Consider the following 19,555-nt stretch of genomic DNA (forward strand, 5'->3'; position numbering starts at 1 on the left):
CCAAACTCAAATCAAATGGATCCCGACGGCCATTTTGTACCACAATGTTGCATTCAACACATTTTGGTCAGGTATGAAGAACAGGCACGTTCGTGTTGAGGCAAGAAGCTTTTGCAGTATGATATGCCGTTTAATGACAATAGATTTCTTTTGCGGGGCTTTCAATAGAGCACAAATAAGATAAAACAAAGAAAAATACTGATTGTGGTAGAAGAGAAAAAAACCTAAATCTATTAACAAATGGAACTGCAGCCACTTAAAGCAATGTACCATTATATCATTTTGATTTTCCAATTTAGGAGTAAAATGTTTACATTAGCCCTAGAAAATCTATATTTACAATTATAAATATTAAGATATATCTATTTCATAAATGGCTAAAGCAAAAAGGGGGAGCACAAAGGAGACACACAGACATGATGAATTGTAAGAAAAACCTGAGTCCGTCTTTGAGGAAATGTGCAAATGAACAGTGTAGCATCTGTCTTTCAAATGGTGCCTTCAACAACTTCCATGGGGGAGCTCAGCAGAGCCAAGAGGTGGGCACCCACTGCGGTTCGGTGTCCAGCTTCTCGATGAGCCTGCGCAGTTCAAAGAAAGCCTCGTTTGGCTCCGCGTTCACAATGGTGGCGTCAAAAACGTGGCCGAAGTCCTGCTCCATCTCGCGAGCCTTCTCGATAACCTCCTTAAGATCTTCTGGCTGTGCGGGACACCAATTTGGACTTGGTGAGTTTTCTTTACATTTAACACGATGACAAAGGTAACCAAGATGATTAAGTACCTTGGGTGTTTTTCCCTCAGTAGCCAGCAGGGTGCGCAGTCGTTCTTGAGAAGGGGGTGCAATGAAGATTACAAACGGTTTGAGGTTGGAGGACCTCAGGACCTTCAACGACTGGAGAAAAGGAGTAAGAAAGTATTCAACAAAAAAATTAGGTTTTATAATCATTTAGAGACATTTTTAGTAAGAAATAATATATGCAGCATGATGGAATAGTAATTTTTAAGTTTATTGTTTGCGAGATGAACTACCCTGGTATGCAGGCAGAGCAAGCAGATGCGCCCAGAGTTAACCACGTGTCGCACAGAGTCCGTGCTGGTTCCATACAGGTTCTTCCCATACTCCCCGGACTCGATAAACTTCCCTGCTGACAAGTCGTCCTCGAAGCTTTGTCGATTCACAAAGTGGTACTCGCGCCCGTTCCGCTCGTGGATCCTCGCACTTCTGGTCGTGTCTGCGTGAGCGAAAAATTTACAATGAGATCAAAACCTGTTACAAAAATAATAAGAAAATTTGGGCAACTTACGCGGGACGGCGACGGCAAACTTGTTCGGCTCAACAACGAGTAGCCTGCGGCGCAGCTCGTCATGGCCGCTGTTTGTAGGAGCGATCAGAGCTATGGGGCGTTTGCGGTTGGCGGGCTGGTGATAGAGAGACATCTCCTCATAGGTCAGGATGTCTTCGCTTTCTGAGAAGAGAGGGCAACAAGGTTATTCGGAATATAACGACAGTTGAAGAATTTATAGATTTGAATGAGGCCCAGTATTGATTTTTCTGTGCAGGTTTTGGCCAAAGATGTGCTTGGTAGCTAGTGTTTTTGTGTTTTTGTTTGTGTGGCTGAGTGAGCGGCGGCATGACATCACAGGGTCCCTCTGAGTGATTTAGCCCCCTGCTGGGCACCTGTTGGTGCCTCCTCTGATCCCATCTAGGAGGAGAAGACTAATCTGAGCCAAGCAGAGGCCAGGTCATGTCCGCTATAGCGAGTGGAGTTTGTGTTTGCACACTGACCAAAGTGAGAGCACAGAGTAAAGCGAAGCGAGTTATTTATTTTTTTTACCAGCGTTTTTGCATGGAGATGTGCTTTTCTTCTTCTGCTGCTTGTTTTTCTTCACATACCAGCGCTTCCCTGAAAAAGAAGACAAGGTTACTTGTGGTTGCAAAATGCCGCCTTGCCCATGTGCGACCTTCGCAATGCAAAGCAACACAATTTTCTTACCTTGCTGCTCTCGACTCCTGTCTGGTGTTGTTCTCTTCAAGGTCTCTCTCTGTTGCTGGAAGCATTTCCCTGTCAAACACAATGACAGGACTGATTTAATATTTATTATCCGTGTTTTTCTTTCTGTCCAGCGAGTTGGTCCACTTTCCATTTCCACTGCTTAACCTCCTTTTGGTAGCAGGCGCAAGCTTGGGTCAAAGAGTAATCTCAAATAATTCTCAGGTGTTTGATTTAATCTGCCAGACTTGCCAGACGGGCAGGGCTTTCCTCCTGTTGAGCCAGGTTAGCAGCTTGCCATTTTTTTGAATGCCATCTACCTTGTAAATTGACTATACTTTCACATCTGGAATTTTCGCCCGACAGCGGCAACATGCTAAGTATAATATTATTTTGAGCGTTTACCACAACTCACAATGTAAACATGAAGAGGATTCGCTCTTTGTCAAGTCATGTTTTTGCATTACGAAAGACACCAGAGTAAACAAATAATCTATATGTCTGATCGGCTTTGGCCTACTCCCAACCTGGAATGAGTCCAGCCAGTAACTGATTTTCTTCATCTCCGTCCCTGTAGGCCTGCCACCAGTTGGGGTCATCCTGGCTGATGACGTGAAGAATGTCCCCTTTCTGGAAAGAAAGGCCCAGCTCCCGACATGGCACAAAAGGGTCATCTGAGGGGTCGTAGTCAAAGTAAGCTCGTACGTGGATCTGCAGGACACGGGGGGTTTACTGCTTGTGTGCATGCAAACAGGGCAAACAGGTCCACCTTTGAGACTTACCACAGTCTGTCTGTGTGGGGCAGATTTAATCTGAGAGCTCGGGATGAGAAGGAATGTCAAAGTGCCGTGCATTTGTTGCTGGTGGACAAAATAAGATGAATGTCCATAAGTCATCATTCTCTTCGATGCTCAAGCTTAGGGCAATGATTCATTATTTATTAAAAATAAATAAATAAAGGAAGAAAAAAACTGCTCTAAAATTACACAGAATCCCCAAAAGCAAATCAAAGGTGAAAACAGCAAAAGCATTCTGAGCCTGGTTCTCACCAGTAAGTCGTGAACTTCATTGACGTGCTTCCCACGAAGGGAAATGCCGTTGATCTCCAGGATCTCATCCCCCTCATTGAGCAGGCCGCTGTGCTCCGCAGTCCCGCCTTTCACTACCCGGCTCACCATCACACTGTCCATGTCATTACGCACGGTCGCGCCCTGAAGGCAGACCAACGCAGTTTGGAAAAATCATGGAGGTTTGGCCTAAGATGTTGTTTTGTTAAACATTCAAGAATGTGGAGGGCTTCTCACCAGCGGAGTGTCACGAGTCTTATGCAGCCGCACCATTTTAACAGTTTCGCCCAAATACTGGATCACGTTGTCCTCTGCCATTTCCTGCACAGCTAAGCTGTCATGTGCTTGCATCAGCGCCTGTGCACACCAAACAAACGGTTACAATTAGGTCAGACCTTTCTGAAACAACACAAAGAAAAACATCAGGATTGACTTGAACAAAACTGACATTCTGGATCTTCTAACCGCTTTACTGTACATTTATCATTGTAGCTAAACTCCACCAGGGAGAGCCCTAGAGCAAAATTGTGAGTTACTAGTCAATGGCTAATAATCAGACTGAGTTGAAAGAGTCACCTGACCTGGAGATGAGGATTGGTGAGCAGAGCCCTGAGCTCCAAGCCCTCTTTCTGTTGGCTGGACTGGAGGATCTTCTGGACCTAAAAACATGCACACGTGCGCTACTAGCTTGCTTCATAAAGAAACATGTAAACGTCGCAAAGCACGCTTTGAAATCTTAATGCAATTTCACACTCCTGCGACAAATCGACTTTTAGGGTTTCCATTCCAAGCAATTTTGTGCTGTTTTGTATTCACGTAATATTATTTATTCTTTATTTATTGTCCCATCAATGGCATTAGTTGACCTGAAAACACATTGCAGGCTTATTAAACAAGCTTTAAACAATAAACTAAATTGTCCGTGGGAATAAACGGGATAATTGGCCATAATTAAACTGCTTGTAGATAAAAGGTAGGGAAATTATTATTTACATTTTTTTGGGGTGTCTTGTTAGAACTCTGCAGTGTTACACTAATAAAGATCACCTTCAAGGTGACGCACTTCTCCCACCCCTCAGCGGCCCATTAAGAGTTAAGCTCATCCAATAGCAGCGGCTATTAGGCGTTGTTAAAACGCTTCGGGATCCGTGCCCGGCGTTTGCTCTCCCACACGGGTTTACCTCACAGAGTGAGGATGAGGCCTTGCCATGTCTGAGCGCAAAATAGATCCGCTCAGTTGGGATGTCTCTGGTGGCCTTTAAATGAACTTTACACAGCCAAGCTCACGCCTGTCGGTTTCAGCACGGTAAAGGCTGATTCTGCAATATTGTTTTTTTTCCCTTCCATTCGTAGTTGATAAATCCCAGTGGAGAACCTCCATCCATCCATCCATTTTCTGAACCGCTTAGTCCCCACGGGGGTCACGGGCGTGCTGGAGCCTATCCCAGCCGTCATCGGGCAGTAGGCGGGGGACACCCTGAACTGGTTGCCAGCCAATCGCAGGGCACACAGAGACAGACAACCAATCGCACTCACACTCATACCTAGGGACAATTTGGAGTCTTTAATCGGCCTACCAAGCATGGGTTTTTTTTGGGAATGTGGGAGGAAACCGGAGGGCCCGGAGAAAACCCACGCGGGCCCGGGGAGAACATGCAAACTCCACACAGGGAGGGCCGGAGGTGGAATCGAACCCGTACCCTCCTAACTGTGAGGCGGACGTGCTAACCAGTGCGCCACCGAGCCGCCAGTGGAGAACCTGTTTAGCTAAATAGCAGCAAAGCGAATTACAATGTCTGTGGTGTGTGTGACAGGAAAAAACACAGGCTCAATTGACATAAGTCAATTACCGCCGCTTTGCTTCAATACCGACTGGCCTGTGTTTGTGTTGACAAGATGACATCACCTGACAATATACTCGTGCATAGCAAGCGAAGCACGTCGCATACCTCTAGGCATAGCTCCTGCGCTTGCGCCGTGAGGGGCGAGGTGGGGTTGACTCGATTCATCTTTTGGGACACAACGGTGTAGATGCTGTAGGCGCACTTAAAGTCATCATTGGCAAGCAGCTGGATGAGCAGCTCCGCATCCTGGTGGCTCCGAGCGTCACTTAGGTATTGCTGCACCCACTTGATGGCTTGCAGCAGCTCCTCCAGGTCTGACACAAATTGCATGGATGAGTTTATTCGCTTTTTAATGTCCTTGGACTCTTTTAAAATATTATACTTTTTTATGCAGCACACACAGAGTGTGATTAAAACTAGAGGGTTTTTTTGGGGGATACAGAATCTGTAAGAGCTTTTGCCCCGAGATGTGCTCACAGTGCTTCCCTGCCAGTTTTCAACTTAAATATATGTCCTGTCCTTTACCCTGCCTCCTCAATAGTCACTATTCGACATTATTTTCTTATCACTCCCAATAGGTCACAACTTGCCATTCTTCTCTGAAGTCTGCATTACTCTGCGAGCACACCACCCCCCAAAGACGCCCAAGATATCATTTCACGTCAACTCACCGGTAATTGCATCTTTGGTGGTATGCTCCTTCCCCTCAAAGGTAGGATTGTCAACGCCCACTTTTGGATTCTGTGCCAGTTTCCTGAGCCTCAGTGATGCATTGGGGTCAATGTCGTGCTTCCCCCGGCCATCCTCTTCCCTCCTCTTCCTCAGCTCATCCTGGTAGTGTTGGATTCTCTCCATCTGGGCACTGCAGTGCACGGGCTTGACGAGGCAACTCTCGTCGCCAGGGCAGTCCACTGCCCGCTCCCTGTGGCTGGCGGCCTGGGCGGTGCCTTCCTGCACATAACCGTTCATGTGGGACGTGATCATCACGGCTCCACCAGCAAATAACTCAGACCACCTCAGTCCTGGCCGAGCTCTGCCCAGTTGTTAAGAAGAACTGGTGCAGAGACTCTCATCAGGGGCCATTTTTACTCTTGACTTTGGAGATACTGAAACACATGCAAAAATAAAGGCATACAATTATTCAGATAATTTTTATTTTTTGTCTCATTAGACAAACTCTCAGTCCATTTTGAATGCTTAGGCCTAGTCACTCATATGATAGACCGCAAGCAGCCCTCCCCCCTGCCTGAGCTAATTACAATTGGCACGTCCCCCCCGCCCCCACTCCAAGCTCTCGAAGCATTTATCTAGACTGGCGGCTGACAGTGGAGACTTCAAGAGGGCCATCTGTCGCCACAGCCTTAGTTAATCCCTGGATAGCGCAGCAGGCCGAGGTACATGAGCAGGACATGATGCGTAGGATAGAATTGGAGGTAATCAAATATGATCCAATCATATGACCAAGGGATGACAAAAACATCTTTAAAATTTTCTACAATAACCGCAGATGAACTTCAAAAGGTGTACAATTGTGAAAAGATCTCGTGAACATGAGGAAGCATCCACACAGACTGTGGCTTGCGCTCTCTAGTTAGCATTCACACATCATTCCAAATCAGGGTATCCCAAAATGGACAACGTGAGCCAATATGGCATTGCAATTTGCATTTTCCATACCGAAAAGAATTAATTTGTTGGTGTCATGTTGCAGTGTTTTAGCGTAACCTCCTGCAGGATATCACTCTGTGCTGTAACGTGTGGTACTGTAACCCCTAAGAAATGATGAGTGGCCGAGACGAGGTTAGCGTAACATCTAACGTACATTTTTATACAACTACTTCACGTCTAGAGGTGAAAATAATGTTGCATTCGGTCCTTGCTGCTTTGCAAAGAGATTAGTTTAAATAGCCTTCATGTGCAACTACTCAGTGATTTAACACGACGTAAAAAGTAACTTTGGCGATATTACGCACAAGAAACTGCTAGAATGTAGTTAGTGAAAGAGGTTATTGCAGTCTGATTGCTAATAAAACCTCACATTAGTTTTACCCCCCAGTTTAAAATGCGCAGATTAGCTTTGTGCCGCTAACTCCCAAATCAACTACGCAGCCGTATCCCGTGAACGGAGACAACGACTCACCACTGCGGCGTCAGTGAATACGGCTTAAGAAGCCAACTGCTGCCTTCTTATTAAATCCTCCACTGCTTATTTTGCAGAAATCAAAGAGGAAAAGGTCACGGTAGAAGGTCAGAACATCAGCACACTCTTGGGGTCCCGGCGGTCCATCTCCAGACTGTTGTAGTGAGAGTTGAGTGCAGGGACTCCTGAAGCCATTGAAGACGTGCACGAGGTGTTTTTATGCGGTCTCCCCTGGCAACACTGAGACGCCACAGCGGCACCCATCGGTCAGACGCATTATTAAACGTGCTATTATTACGATCTCGTCAACCTTAGGACGAATGGGCGAGATTTATCTAAACATAATTCACGGATACATTTTGATTGTTGACCAGCATTCTTGCGATAGAAATGCATTTAATCCAGTACATGTCTTAACATCTTTGGTAATCAGTGGAAATTTTAGAACAAACTATGGCTCTAAATATCCCCTTAATAACAAGGCTACTGTTGTGTACGCCATCAGGTGTCGTTCTTGCTGTTGTTGTTTGAGGACGTTGTTGGATGAGTCATTGCATTTTTCTGCTTGCTTGACAGGATTGCAAAGGTTTGGGACCCAAAGATGCAGCTGACAGCCTTGTCGGGCATGTAAGGGACGGTAAGTGAATCGTGTTGTGCACTTGAGGAGCTCATATGCGATGTCACATCGCACCACATGGTGGCCACGAGTGCATTGATCCATCTCTCAGTGAACTTCAAAGCTTTGCTTCATGTACTGCGCTACACTGTGAACCTCACAGACACATGTTTGTCAATGACATTAATGTGGGCCAAGTTATTTAAAAGTAATTCAAATTTGTGTTTTTGACTAACTTGGTTTGTGTTATTGTCATTGACAGACATGTCCAGAAATGTGTCATGATGTTGTGCAGTACCCGAGACTTTGTTTTTGACCCAATGAAAGATGACTGCCGGTTGGTTGTGCTCATGTGCACCTTGGTACCATTTGACAGAAAACCTGAACTTATCAAGCATTCAAGCTGCTTCATGCATAGTGGTCACTGCAGTGGAGGAGTGTTCAATGGTTGCTTCAAGTCTTGAGATGAGAGTTGGACTTCAGTCACTGCAATGGAAACAAGTCTTTGACTGCTCGCCTTTGTCTCCACATGACTCAAAACTACAGCAATTGTACAATTCCTGTAGCTTTGAGTCATGTGGGAGACAGGGGAACAGTTAAAGACTTGTCCATTGCAGTCACTGAAGGGCAACTTTGACCTCAAAACTGAAAAGCGCCACTTTGCCCGCCCCCTGACCATGCCCAAAATTCAATTTGACCAATCATAATGGATCTTTAATTTGCATAATCACACCCACAATTTACCAACCAATCAGAATGCAGCAATGTGCACAACTGACCAATCTGATTTTGTCAGATTGACCTGCCCTCGCCCACTTCCAACCCACCAATCACACAGCTCCTTATATGCAGAGTTGTGCCCACTTTTCCAATCACAGGATTTTATTTTCATTGTTCCACCTACCTCCAGAGACCTCAGCGAATCATGAAGCTTTATTGCAGCCTTGCACCACCCTATATTTTTCCATTGTCTTCTCACAAAAAAATTAAATTAAAAAAATCAAAACATATTTTTTTTTAGTGTTTACGTTTTTTTATTTAAGTAAGAAGTTGAATGTTTAAGTGTTGTTTGTAATCACGCTTTATTTTTTGTAGACTAGACATTCAATCACAAAGCGAACAAGAAAAAGTTACAAGTTGGATGACAGTCTGCTCGTTGCTGGGTCGTCAAGTGTTGAAGTGAGACGATTGTGGTGTCTGAACATACGAGAAAAAACAAACGGCGAGTCAAATGTTAAGTCAACTTCTTGTGGAGAAAAAAAAACGTTTTTGGCATGAAACTTACCAGTGACAAGGATGAGTTGCAAGTTGGATGACAGTCTGCTCGATGCGCGTTGAGGATGTCGGCCAGTGAGATGAGTGTGGACAAATTGGTGTCTGGACCTAAGACCAAAAATCAATCAATAAATAAAATGTATATATATTTGATATATACCATATTTTTTGGACTATAAGTCGCTCCGGAGTACAAGTCGCACCAGCCATGAAATGCATAATATAGAAAAAAACACATAAGTTGCACTGATTGGGGAGTTTTTGAAGCTGCAACTTCAGACCTGCATGAACTCATTGACAGTCACATCATACATCAGTTTTTGTGAGGATTTGTGTGTGCAGACTAAGACAAGTACAACAACGACAAACCTTGGTTTACACCAAACCTCAGGATATTTACGTATTATGTCCCCAAGCGGAATCATATAAACATTAAATAAAATCGGTCCGAGTACCGATCCCTGTGGGACACCACACGTAACATTATAGAGCTCAGAGGACGTATTGCCATGGACCACTCGGTGCATCCTGTCTGATAGATAGGAATTGAACCAGCTGAGTGCTGACCCTGAGATACCAACAAGGTTGATTGAGTCTTTGGGGTGGGGCAAGTTCATCATGGGAGTGGGTGCTGGTTATGGGCGATTCGGTGTGTGTGGGGGCTGTTGTCTTCCATCCCGTCTTTCGGCCTTGGCAATCATCTTTGGCCGAGTCCTTGGCTGGCTCCCTCTGGCACCTGCTGGTTTTAACTCCACGTGACCTTCCTGTGAACATTCTTCTCCAATCTTGGACATACACTATCGTACCTCATTCTTTCTTTGTTAGGCAAAATATTTCCCTCTGTGCAGAGCGTTCAGTAGTAATCAAAAACTGGCGTCCAGCATTAGTCAAAACATAAGATACAATCAAGTACTGAACGGTCAAGACGACTCTGGCCGTGTCCATGATTTAGAGAAAAAACACCAGGCATGCATTACACAGTTCCTTAAGGGTCATTAAGCTATTTAGGCAATATATCAAAAGTCATTTGTTATTTCAAAGTGCTCAGAAATATAGATCAGATCATAAAGTTATAAAAACCTTTCTCATTACCATTTATCAAAAATGTCTAGTTATGTGTTCTTTATTGATTTGGTGTGTAGGTATAATTATATGCTTAAAATGCATCTTTTGTTTATTTAATATGTGAATATACTTGTCTGCTTATGTACTTTATTCAATGAGGTTTGAGCATATCTGTTTTTGTAGCTAGGCAGGACTTTTTGTATTTCGACCTCATTCCTTCAGTGGCAATAACATCTCTTGGGTGCATATTGCTTACCAGTCTCTAATAGAAGTGTGGTGGCAATTTGCAGCCTGTACCTATTTATATTGTGTGCCTTTGCTGAGAAATCTATTTCTTCATTTGAAAGAAGATGTTCTGCAAACTGAAAAAGACAATGTCAGATGTTGACAGTGCATAAAGAATGCCTTAAATGTTTGCCATCTTTAGCCTATATATCATACAAAAAAATCTGCTGTCAGACAATAATTTGTTTTAGTCCTTTGTTGTATGAACTCTAAATTCGTTTTTTTTAGTTTTGAGTAATGTTTGATCAAGTTTTTGCATAATTGAGTGATATGAGTTTGGTAAATATAGTCTGTAAATCAAATGCATACTTTCAAAGCAAAGACACCACAAGAGGTTGAATCTTGTTGCCTGGGATGGGGGACAGTTCCACAAGTCCACCTGGAAACATTGCACCCTTTGTTGCGCATGAACGCCCTGAAATATAAGAGCCAGCACATAAACACAAATTTCAAGTTTTATCCGTCAATTACATAATTTGTATTGATAAAAACAGGAAGACAGAAAAAAAACCAGTTGGAGTCTAGGACTCACCGTTCTCAAAATAAGGGGGGGAACATATCCGCACGGGGCACCCGTGCGGATATGTCCCCCCCTGTAACTTGGGCTAGGAATGAGGGAACCTGTTTTGCCACACGACCTGAGCAGACCCCCAGGAAGACAGAAAAAAAAAACAGTTGGAGTTTAGGACTCACCGTTCTCAAAATAAGGGGGGGGGGGGGGGGGGGAACATATCCTCACGGGTGCCCCGTGAGGATATGTTCCCCCCCTGTAACTTGGGCTAGGAATGAGGGAACCTGTTCAAATTTGCCACACTACCTGAGCAGACCCCCAGGAAGACAGAAAAAAAAAAACAGTTGGAGTCTAAGACTCACCGTTCTCAAAATAAGGGGAGGAACATATCCTCACGGGGCCGCCGTAAGGATATGTTACCCCCCTGTAACTTGGGCTAGGAATGAGGGAACCTGTTCAAATTTGCCACACTACCTGAACAGACCCCCAGGAAGACAGAAAAAAAGCCAGTCGATGTCCAGGACTCACCGTTCTCAAAATGGGAGGGGGGCAAAAATATTCATGGCTTGACATTTTTTGACAGCGTTCCTGTTACAATTTTTATCCCACCACCTTTCACTTTGCTTGGGACAAAAGGAGCCTTCAGAACTGAAATTTCTTCTCAATTATTCATTCAAATCAATTCACTCAAATCATTCTCGTTATGAAAGGTTTGATCACAAAATGTTTTTCTTAAATGAACACGTTTGACATTGCTATAGTGTCACCTTTTAATTATATTGCGCTGTCATTTTAAAGCAAATTAATAAAAGCAACAATATTAGTTTGCTTTGAAAATACCTGAGTAAAAAAATGGATGGATGAATGATGATCACAATTAAGTATAAAGTCTCCTTTGTAATATATACTCCTTGTAGCATGTAACGGTACCCAAGAGGAGTTTCTTTGCATCGAGGTTTATGCAAAGAGCTCACGTAATTATATCGTTGCTTTTTGGTGAAGTGAGTGAGTGTTCCGTCTGTACGACTGGTCTTTGAACGCACCCCGCTTCAATGGCAGAACGCGGATGAATTTAAAGACATCAAATGAGAATAATCCTTTATAAAAATTAAAATTGACTGGCGCTAACGTGAATTCTTCATGTTTTTATTGAAAACAACATAGTGCTGACGCCGTACGGCATCGGTTTTTTGCTTTCCAAACAAGGCGTGCGCGCTCCCGCGGCAGGGGGAACAAAATCTCACGGGGGAACCAAATCGAGCACAACACCGGCAATTGCGCACGGCCATTGCAAGTGGCCGTTGCGCTCTTTAGGTGGTTACCTTTATTTATTACTTGACTATTGTTATTTTTAGTTCCTATATTCGTATTTATATTTACTGTGTTTTCTGGACTATAAATCGTGTTTTTTTTCCCATAGTTTGGCCGGAGCTGTTACTTATAATCAGGAGTAATTTATATGTGAAATTGTTAACACAATATTACTTGATCATTAATACATTACTTAGTATAGTTCATCACGTCACATATTTTCACATTGAACCACAAGAGGACGCACTAGGCCTGTGGAATAACTGGCTTGTTCACAGCAATGATCTTAAAAGGCCTGCCTGATACTTATGAACCATTCTCTGTACACGTTACGCAGAGTGATGAGAAGATGACATTTGCTGAGTTTAAGACCAAACTGAGGAGCTATGAGATTACAGAGAAGTTTGGTGCTTCTGGTTCTGGAGAGGACAGTGTGATGAAAGTCAGAGGAAGAGACGATTGAAGCGCAAAGCTTACATGTTACACCTGTGGTCAGAAGGGCCACAAAGCCGCGGACTGTGCGTCAGCTGCTGGAGAGCGCAGAGAGCCGAGGCAGTGGTGCAGCTTCTGCAAAAGCACCACGCACAAAGACGCGCACTGTCGACGCAGAAAGCGGGACAAGGTGAAGCAAGCGGTGGATGAGGAGGACCATACGCTTGCATTCTAAGTCCAACTGGAGGATTCAAGGCGAAGGTTCTTCTGGTCGACTCAGGAGCGACAAAGCTCATCATCACTGACATCGGGAGATTTGTGCAGTTTGACCCAACTTTCAAGGTTGGAGCCATATTGGAGTTGGCTGATGGAGAGTGTGACATCGGGACTGCGCAGAGGAAAGGCACTGCCAAGTTGCGCTTGAGAGACGGTAAAGGTCGAGTTGTGGACATTTTTCTGATGGAGGCGCTCTATGTGCCATCATTTTCCCAGGACATCTTTTCTGTTAAAGCGGCTACAGCGCAAGGAGCGACAGTCATCTTCAAGGAGGGATAGAATCAGCTCATCCATAAAAATGGTACAGGTTTTGATATCCATATGAATTTGTTCGCTATGACAAAAACAGTTCAGCATATCTTATTTTCTATCCAGAGACAGAGAAGGTAACCAAAAATAGACTGGTGGAGTTTGTTACAAAAAGTTTTATTAAATGTGACACTCAGACAGATGACCTGTATGAACATTTTGAGTCTCGAAAGAGGGTGGAGACCCCACAACCAAAACCGGATGAGACACAACCAATCCCACCTGATGTAAAAATAGAGTTTTGTGATTCAAACTTAAAATGTGATGGTGAGAGCAGCCAGAGTGGTCGTTATCCAAAGCGAGAGAGGAGAGCCTCTCAATATTATTCAGATTGTGATTATGAGGTCAAATGTGACGAAGCATTCACAAGTATTGATTGTTTATATCGTGTGACTTGTGATGTCCCACGAACCGCAAAAGAAGCTTTGAGCTCTTCTAAATCAAAGCAGTGGGCCACAGCTATGAAAGAGGAAATGGAGTCTCTATGGAGAACGATACTTTTACTTTGACGAGCAGGTCACAGTCAAGTGGCAGGATTAGACTATAAGCAGTGGGCCAAAGGTATGAAAGAGGAAATGGACTCTCTAATAGAGAACGATACTTTTACTTTGACGACTTTACCAGATATGTAGCAAAAGGTTGTAGTCAAGTGGCAGGATTAGACTATAATGAAACCTTCTCACCAACTGCTGATATGACTTCTGTTCCTATTTTGATACAGCTCGCAGTACAGTACAATTTAGTGCTACATCGGATGATCACTTGATTTCTTTTCGGAAGAAGTTTCTGCTGTAAGGATGCAGCAGAAAAACATCTTGGCACTGGTGGAAGAGGTAAAGATGCTCCGTATGCTCAATGCTGAGAAGGACAAGCGGCTTGCCTACCTTGAAAGTCGGGTAGCGGACATTGAGCAATATACAAGACTAAATGACATTGTCATCACGGGAATAGCAATTAAACCTATATCTTATGCAAGGGCAGTGACGGCAGGTAACGATGGCTGTGAGCAACATGCAAGCTCAGCCGAGCAACAGGTAGCTGAGTTTCTGCAAACTAAAGGAATAACTATGGACTCCAACCAGGTTGAAGCATGTCATCCACTGCCCAGAAGAAACAGTAATGACAAGCCAGCAGTCATTCTGAAATTTGTCAACAGGAAGCACAAAATTGCACTTCTAAAGCAGGGTAAGTTGTTCAAAGGCACAGACATCTACATCAATGAACATTTGACAAAGACCAATGCGGATATTGCAAAGAAAGCACGTCACTTGAGAAGAATAAAAAAAAATACAGAGTACACGGACCAGAAATTGCAAGATATACATCAAGCTTAATGGATCACCAGAAGAGGCCAAGATTCTGATGGTGAGGAGTATTGAGGAACTGGAAAAGCTCGAATAAGTATCCTCAATAGAAAATCAACTGGAGTGGACTTGGAACTGAATGGAGGTAACAACACAAAACACAAACATAATGCTCAGGGACACTACTCAACCTAGATCAAGCAGCAATGGACATGTAACACAGTGGATACAAGAACATGAACAACTTCAACTAACGTTTGATTACAGTGAAAGCAGCACTCCGGTCATAGATCAGGACATCGACCCAGACAATAATTTCTTCTCCACCACAAACAACACATGTTATTATTACAGCAATGATCAGTATAATATGGACATCTTAACAAAAGATAAGCTATCTATTATCCATTTCAATAGCCGGAGTCTATATAAAATTTTTAGTAGCATTCAGGCTTACGTAAACACATTCAAACAACCATTTAATATAATAACTATTTCTGAGACCTGGATTACGACTGAGAAGGGAATGCACTTTGAGATGGAAGGCTATGAATTCATACAAAATAACAGAGTAAAGGTGGGGGTGGTGTTGCAATCTATGTTGACTTGAATATGAAATTCAAGATTGTAGAGGCTATGACACAGGTGGTGGACAATCTTCTTGAATGTCTCACGATACAGATTTGTATTGAAAAGAAAAAAGACCTTATTATAAGCTGTGTCTATAGAGCTCCTGGTTCTAGCATTGAGACATTCACAGAATGGATAGAAAGTGTGATTATACGAAAAGGCAACAAAAATAGTTTTATTTGCGGGGATTATAACATTGATTTATTAAATCCAAATAAGCAACAAAATATTGATGATTTTTTAAATTTAATGCATAGCCTGAGTCTCTTTCCTACAATCACTAGACCCATGAGAGTAACATCACAGAGTGCTACTCTGATAGATAACATATTCACCAATATAATAGAAAACAGGACAACAAGCGGGTTATTAATTACTGATATTACTGATCACCTTCCAGTGTTCACAGTATATGACAATAACTTCAAATCTGAAATTGGGGTGTATAAAGAACAAAGAAGAATTAGGACAGATGAGACAATTGCTACTCTAAAACATGAATTAATGGAACAGAACTGGGATGCAATATATAAAGAAAAAGATGTAAATAATGCATACCATAAATTGATGACTATATTCACTTCATTATATAATAAGCGTTGTCCAATCAAGGAATATAATAAAAAAACTAAATATAAGAACAGTCCATGGTTGACGAAAGGCTTAAGAAATGCCTGTAAAAAGATAAATTTACTCTATAGGAATTTCATAAAACAGAGAACAGAAGGCGATATAAGAATAAATTAACCAATATTATAAGATAGGCGGCTCGGTGGCGCACTGGGTAGCACGTCCGCCTCACAGTTAGGAGGGTGCAGGTTCGATTCCACCTCCGGCCCTCCCTGTGTGGAGTTTGCATGTTCTCCCCGGGCCCGCGTGGGTTTTCTCCGGGCACTCCGGTTTCCTCCCACATTCCAAAAACATGCTTGGTAGGCCGATTGAAGACTCCAAATTGTCCCTAGGTGTGAGTGTGGGTGCGAATGGTTGTCTGTCTCTGTGTGCCCTGCGATTGGCTGGCAACCGGTTCAGGGTGTCCCCCGCCTACTGCCCGATGACGGCTGGGATAGGATCCAGCACGCCCGCGACCCCCGTGGGGACTAAGCGGTTCAGAAAATGGATGGATGAATATTATAAGATTAAGTAAGAAAGAATATTATAAGCATAAATTAGAGGATAACACAAATAATATTGAGGGGATATGGACTCTCCTAAACCACATTATTAGAGAAGGTACCGAACAACACAAATTACCAAAATATTTTGTTATAAATGATACTGAAAATTATAATATGGAAGAAGTGGCAACCAGTTTTAATCAGTTCTTTGTAAATGTTGGGCCTCAAATAGCAAAAAACATACCGATTCCAGCGCCAGATGTAGGCAACAGAGATAAATTAATAGAAAAGAATCCTCACTCAATGTTTTTGAAGGCAGTTGATGAAAATGAAATCATTAACATTGTAAAACAATGCAAAAATAAAACATCTACCGACTGCAATGGGATTGATATGATGTTAGTTAAACAAATCATTGAGGGGATTTCAAAGCCACTTGTGTACATCTGTAACTTGTCATTTTTAACTGGTACATTCCCAAAGAAGATGAAAATTGCTAAGGTCATTCCTCTTTATAAAACTGGGAGCAAACACATTTTTACAAATTACAGACCTATCTCAATATTGCCACAACTCTCAAAAATATTGGAAAAGCTTCTTAACAGTAGAATGGATGGATTTTTGGAAAAACATAAATTATTTGCAGAGAACCAATATGGTTTTAGAGTAAACAGATCAACAGCACAGGCATTAATGGAATCAATCGAGGAAATCACAGATGCAATAGATAACAAACGACATGCAGTGGGAGCCCTAAATTAATTATTTTGTATATAAATGACATGTGCAAAGTCTCTAAAGAACTAAAACTCATCAATTTTGCAGATGATACAAATATCTTTTGTTCAGGTGATAACATCCAACAAGTGGAATCAGTGTTGAATGAGGAAATGAAGAAAATAAAAATGTGGTTCGACTGGAACAAATTATCATTAAATGTAAGTAAGACCAAGTTTATGGTATTTGGCAAAGCGAACATAAAGATACGAATAGAAATAGATGGGACTGAAATTGAAAGAGTGCAGGAAAACAAATTTCTTGGGGTTATAATAGATGACAGGCTGAGTTGGAAGCCACACATCAAAAACGTAAAGTCTAAAATTTCAAGAAGCATGGCAGTCATATACAAAGCAAAAGAATTACTGGATTATCATTCACTTCGTACACTTTATTGTTCTCTTGTCTTGCCCTATTTGCATTACTGTGCTGAGGTTTGGGGGAATACTTATAAAACTTCACTACAGCCACTTATCATTCTGCAGAAAAGAGCAATAAGGACTATTCATAAAGTCAACTACTTGGAACACACAAATCCACTTTTCATACAATCCAAACCATTGAAATTCACTGACAAAAGCAAAACAACTACCAGAAAATATCCAAAACTTATTTAGGAATCGGGAGGGAGGTTATAAGTTAAGGGGGAATCACAACTTCAAAATCTTAAACATAAGAACAACCTTAAAAAGTTTCTGCATCACTATAACTGGGGTCAAACTATGGAACAATCTAAGTGAGGAACTCAAGCAAAGTCCAAATATCCACCAGTTTAAAAGAATGTACAAAAATATGTTGTTTAGCGGGTACAAAGGCTAAAAGTGCCAAAGGGCTACACACAAGTTAAAATGAAACAGAAAAATAAGTGTGAAAGTGTATCTACTTGTGTTCTGTTGTAGAATTACAGTATATGTTGAATAATTGGTTGAATGGATAAAGTGAGAAAGGGGTAGGAATCTAAAAAGCTATGCTTCTTCCTACTCCTTTTCGAGCATTCTTTATTGATTTATTTACTTATGTATTATTATTATTATTTATTTATGTATTTTTTCTGTTTGTTGGTTTATATTTTGTTTGTTTGTTGTATGGACTTATATGTGGCACTTGAGAGTGTGATTTGTTTTGTTTTTTCTTTTTTGTTTTGGATGTTCGAAATAAAGATATCAATCAATCAATCAATCAATCAATCAATCAATCAATCAATCAATCAATCAATCAATCAATCAATCAATCAATCAATCAATCAATCAATCAGTCAAATGTTAAAACAGAAGTTCTCCATGCTCTACAGACTGTGTGATTTACATGGAGCAGCCTGAAGTGTTTGAGGTTAAATCTGAAACAGGAGAGAAACTAGTGTGTAAGCTCACTAAATCACTGTATTGTTTGAAACAGTCAGGACGAAACTGGAATAGGATGTTACACGATTTCCTTATTGAAAATGTGTTAGTGTTTTCCAGGTTATCTTTATCATAGGATTATGTTGGAATCCAACAGGTAATAAATACCTTACCTTGTCCTCCTTATCACAAGGTCGTAAAACATCCCCTGACATGTTTAGACTAGAGGACAAGGGCCTTAGCCAGTTTACCCAAACCCCCACTCTGTTTCTCTTAATAAATATCCCCTCGCAGGAACGAGGGTTCAGACTTCATTCTGGAGCGAGTGAACTCTCCACCTGCAGGTGTTAAAAAGGACTTACTTGTCTCCCGTGTGGTTCTTGCAAAATAAGTTGGAGTGAGCAAATCTCTAACATTTTGGTGCCGAAACCCGGGATCCCTCATACCCGCTATCTGGCTGACGAAGGAGGACGTGCTGCATTGTCGACAAGCCAGCGTCCATTAGGAGGACCTGGAGAAGAAAGTCCTGGGAAGAAAATTCTTCGCTGGGCCAGCATCTTAGGTCTGCCTTCGTCTGACAGAGGTGGATTGACGGGACCCGGCAGTGCAACGAACCAAGGGGACAAGTAAGTTAAAGGCCTGAAGTTGTGTGATCGTGTTGTTGTTTGTGAAATGCGTAAAAAGGTAGAAGTGCACAGGAAAAAGTAAATTTTGTGGAAGGAGGGGGTGTTGTAGAGTCCCCCTCTGGATGAGGTGTCTCTTTTGGAGCAGTGGTTCTCAAACTGTTATAAAATCTCAGTACCTCCGTGGTTCATTATTTGACGACCACTATTCTAAAGAGTACAACCTCGCGTTGGCAGGGCTGGGGACAAGGACTTTTGTCTTTAGTTCCCAGGGAAGGTGGGGGGTGTTGTAGAGTCCCCTCACTGGATGAAGCAGCTCCTTTTTTTTTTAAAAAGGAGGACTTCGCGTAGGCAGGGATAACTTGTGTGATTGAGTGTGTGACTGGTAGGATAAATTGACTAAATAGCAGTTCTAGCATTGATCCACGGCATTAATACAGGCTAGTAATTTGTTGAAAGGTCAATTTAAACCTGCATTGAGGATCCTCAAAGAAAAAAAAAATTTGAAAAAAAAAAAAAAATTGTAAAACCCTAAACTACTAAAATTAAGATGGGAAATAAGAACAGTAAATCTCTTGCTCTGCTCTTCTTTGAGATGAGAAGTTCATGGCAAGAAGATTTCTTAATTGTATGCAATACATGCT

The 19,555-nt window shown here is 42.2% G+C and overlaps 1 protein-coding gene, 1 long non-coding RNA gene and 1 pseudogene across 3 annotated transcripts in view; 1 reads left to right on the forward strand and 2 right to left on the reverse strand.

Moving 5' to 3' along the window:
- Positions 1–109: 109 nt before the first annotated feature.
- Positions 110–7,294, reverse strand: pals1b (protein associated with LIN7 1, MAGUK p55 family member b). Its single transcript, XM_088362382.1, has 14 exons — positions 7,043–7,294; positions 5,574–6,008; positions 5,008–5,216; positions 3,640–3,717; positions 3,296–3,415; positions 3,041–3,202; positions 2,774–2,851; positions 2,519–2,702; positions 1,995–2,063; positions 1,836–1,904; positions 1,305–1,466; positions 1,030–1,232; positions 782–892; positions 110–700 (listed from the first exon to the last, which is right to left on the reverse strand). The coding sequence occupies exons 2-14, from the start codon at positions 5,884–5,886 to the stop codon at positions 524–526; spliced, it is 1,935 nt and encodes a 644-aa protein (XP_088218508.1). The 5' UTR covers positions 5,887–6,008; positions 7,043–7,294; the 3' UTR covers positions 110–523.
- Positions 7,295–8,809: 1,515 nt separating this feature from the next.
- Positions 8,810–19,555, reverse strand: part of LOC148382057 (uncharacterized) — a 40,826-nt gene continuing 30,080 nt past the window's right edge. The window contains exons 2-4 of one of the 2 annotated variants that reach the window (XR_015854369.1): positions 10,593–10,698; positions 8,944–9,041; positions 8,811–8,855 (exon numbers count right to left, since the gene is read on the reverse strand). This is a non-coding gene — a long non-coding RNA (uncharacterized LOC148382057). Of the gene's footprint in view, positions 8,856–8,943; positions 9,042–10,592; positions 10,699–19,555 lie in introns of both variants that reach the window. The other variant, XR_015854368.1, reaches the window with a different exon arrangement.
- Positions 14,596–16,439, forward strand: LOC148382058 (uncharacterized; annotated as a pseudogene).

This window comes from Syngnathus floridae, chromosome 19 (assembly GCF_059516105.1).
Source record: "Syngnathus floridae isolate MCC-2025c chromosome 19, RoL_Sflo_1.0, whole genome shotgun sequence".
NCBI lineage: Eukaryota > Metazoa > Chordata > Actinopteri > Syngnathiformes > Syngnathidae > Syngnathus > Syngnathus floridae.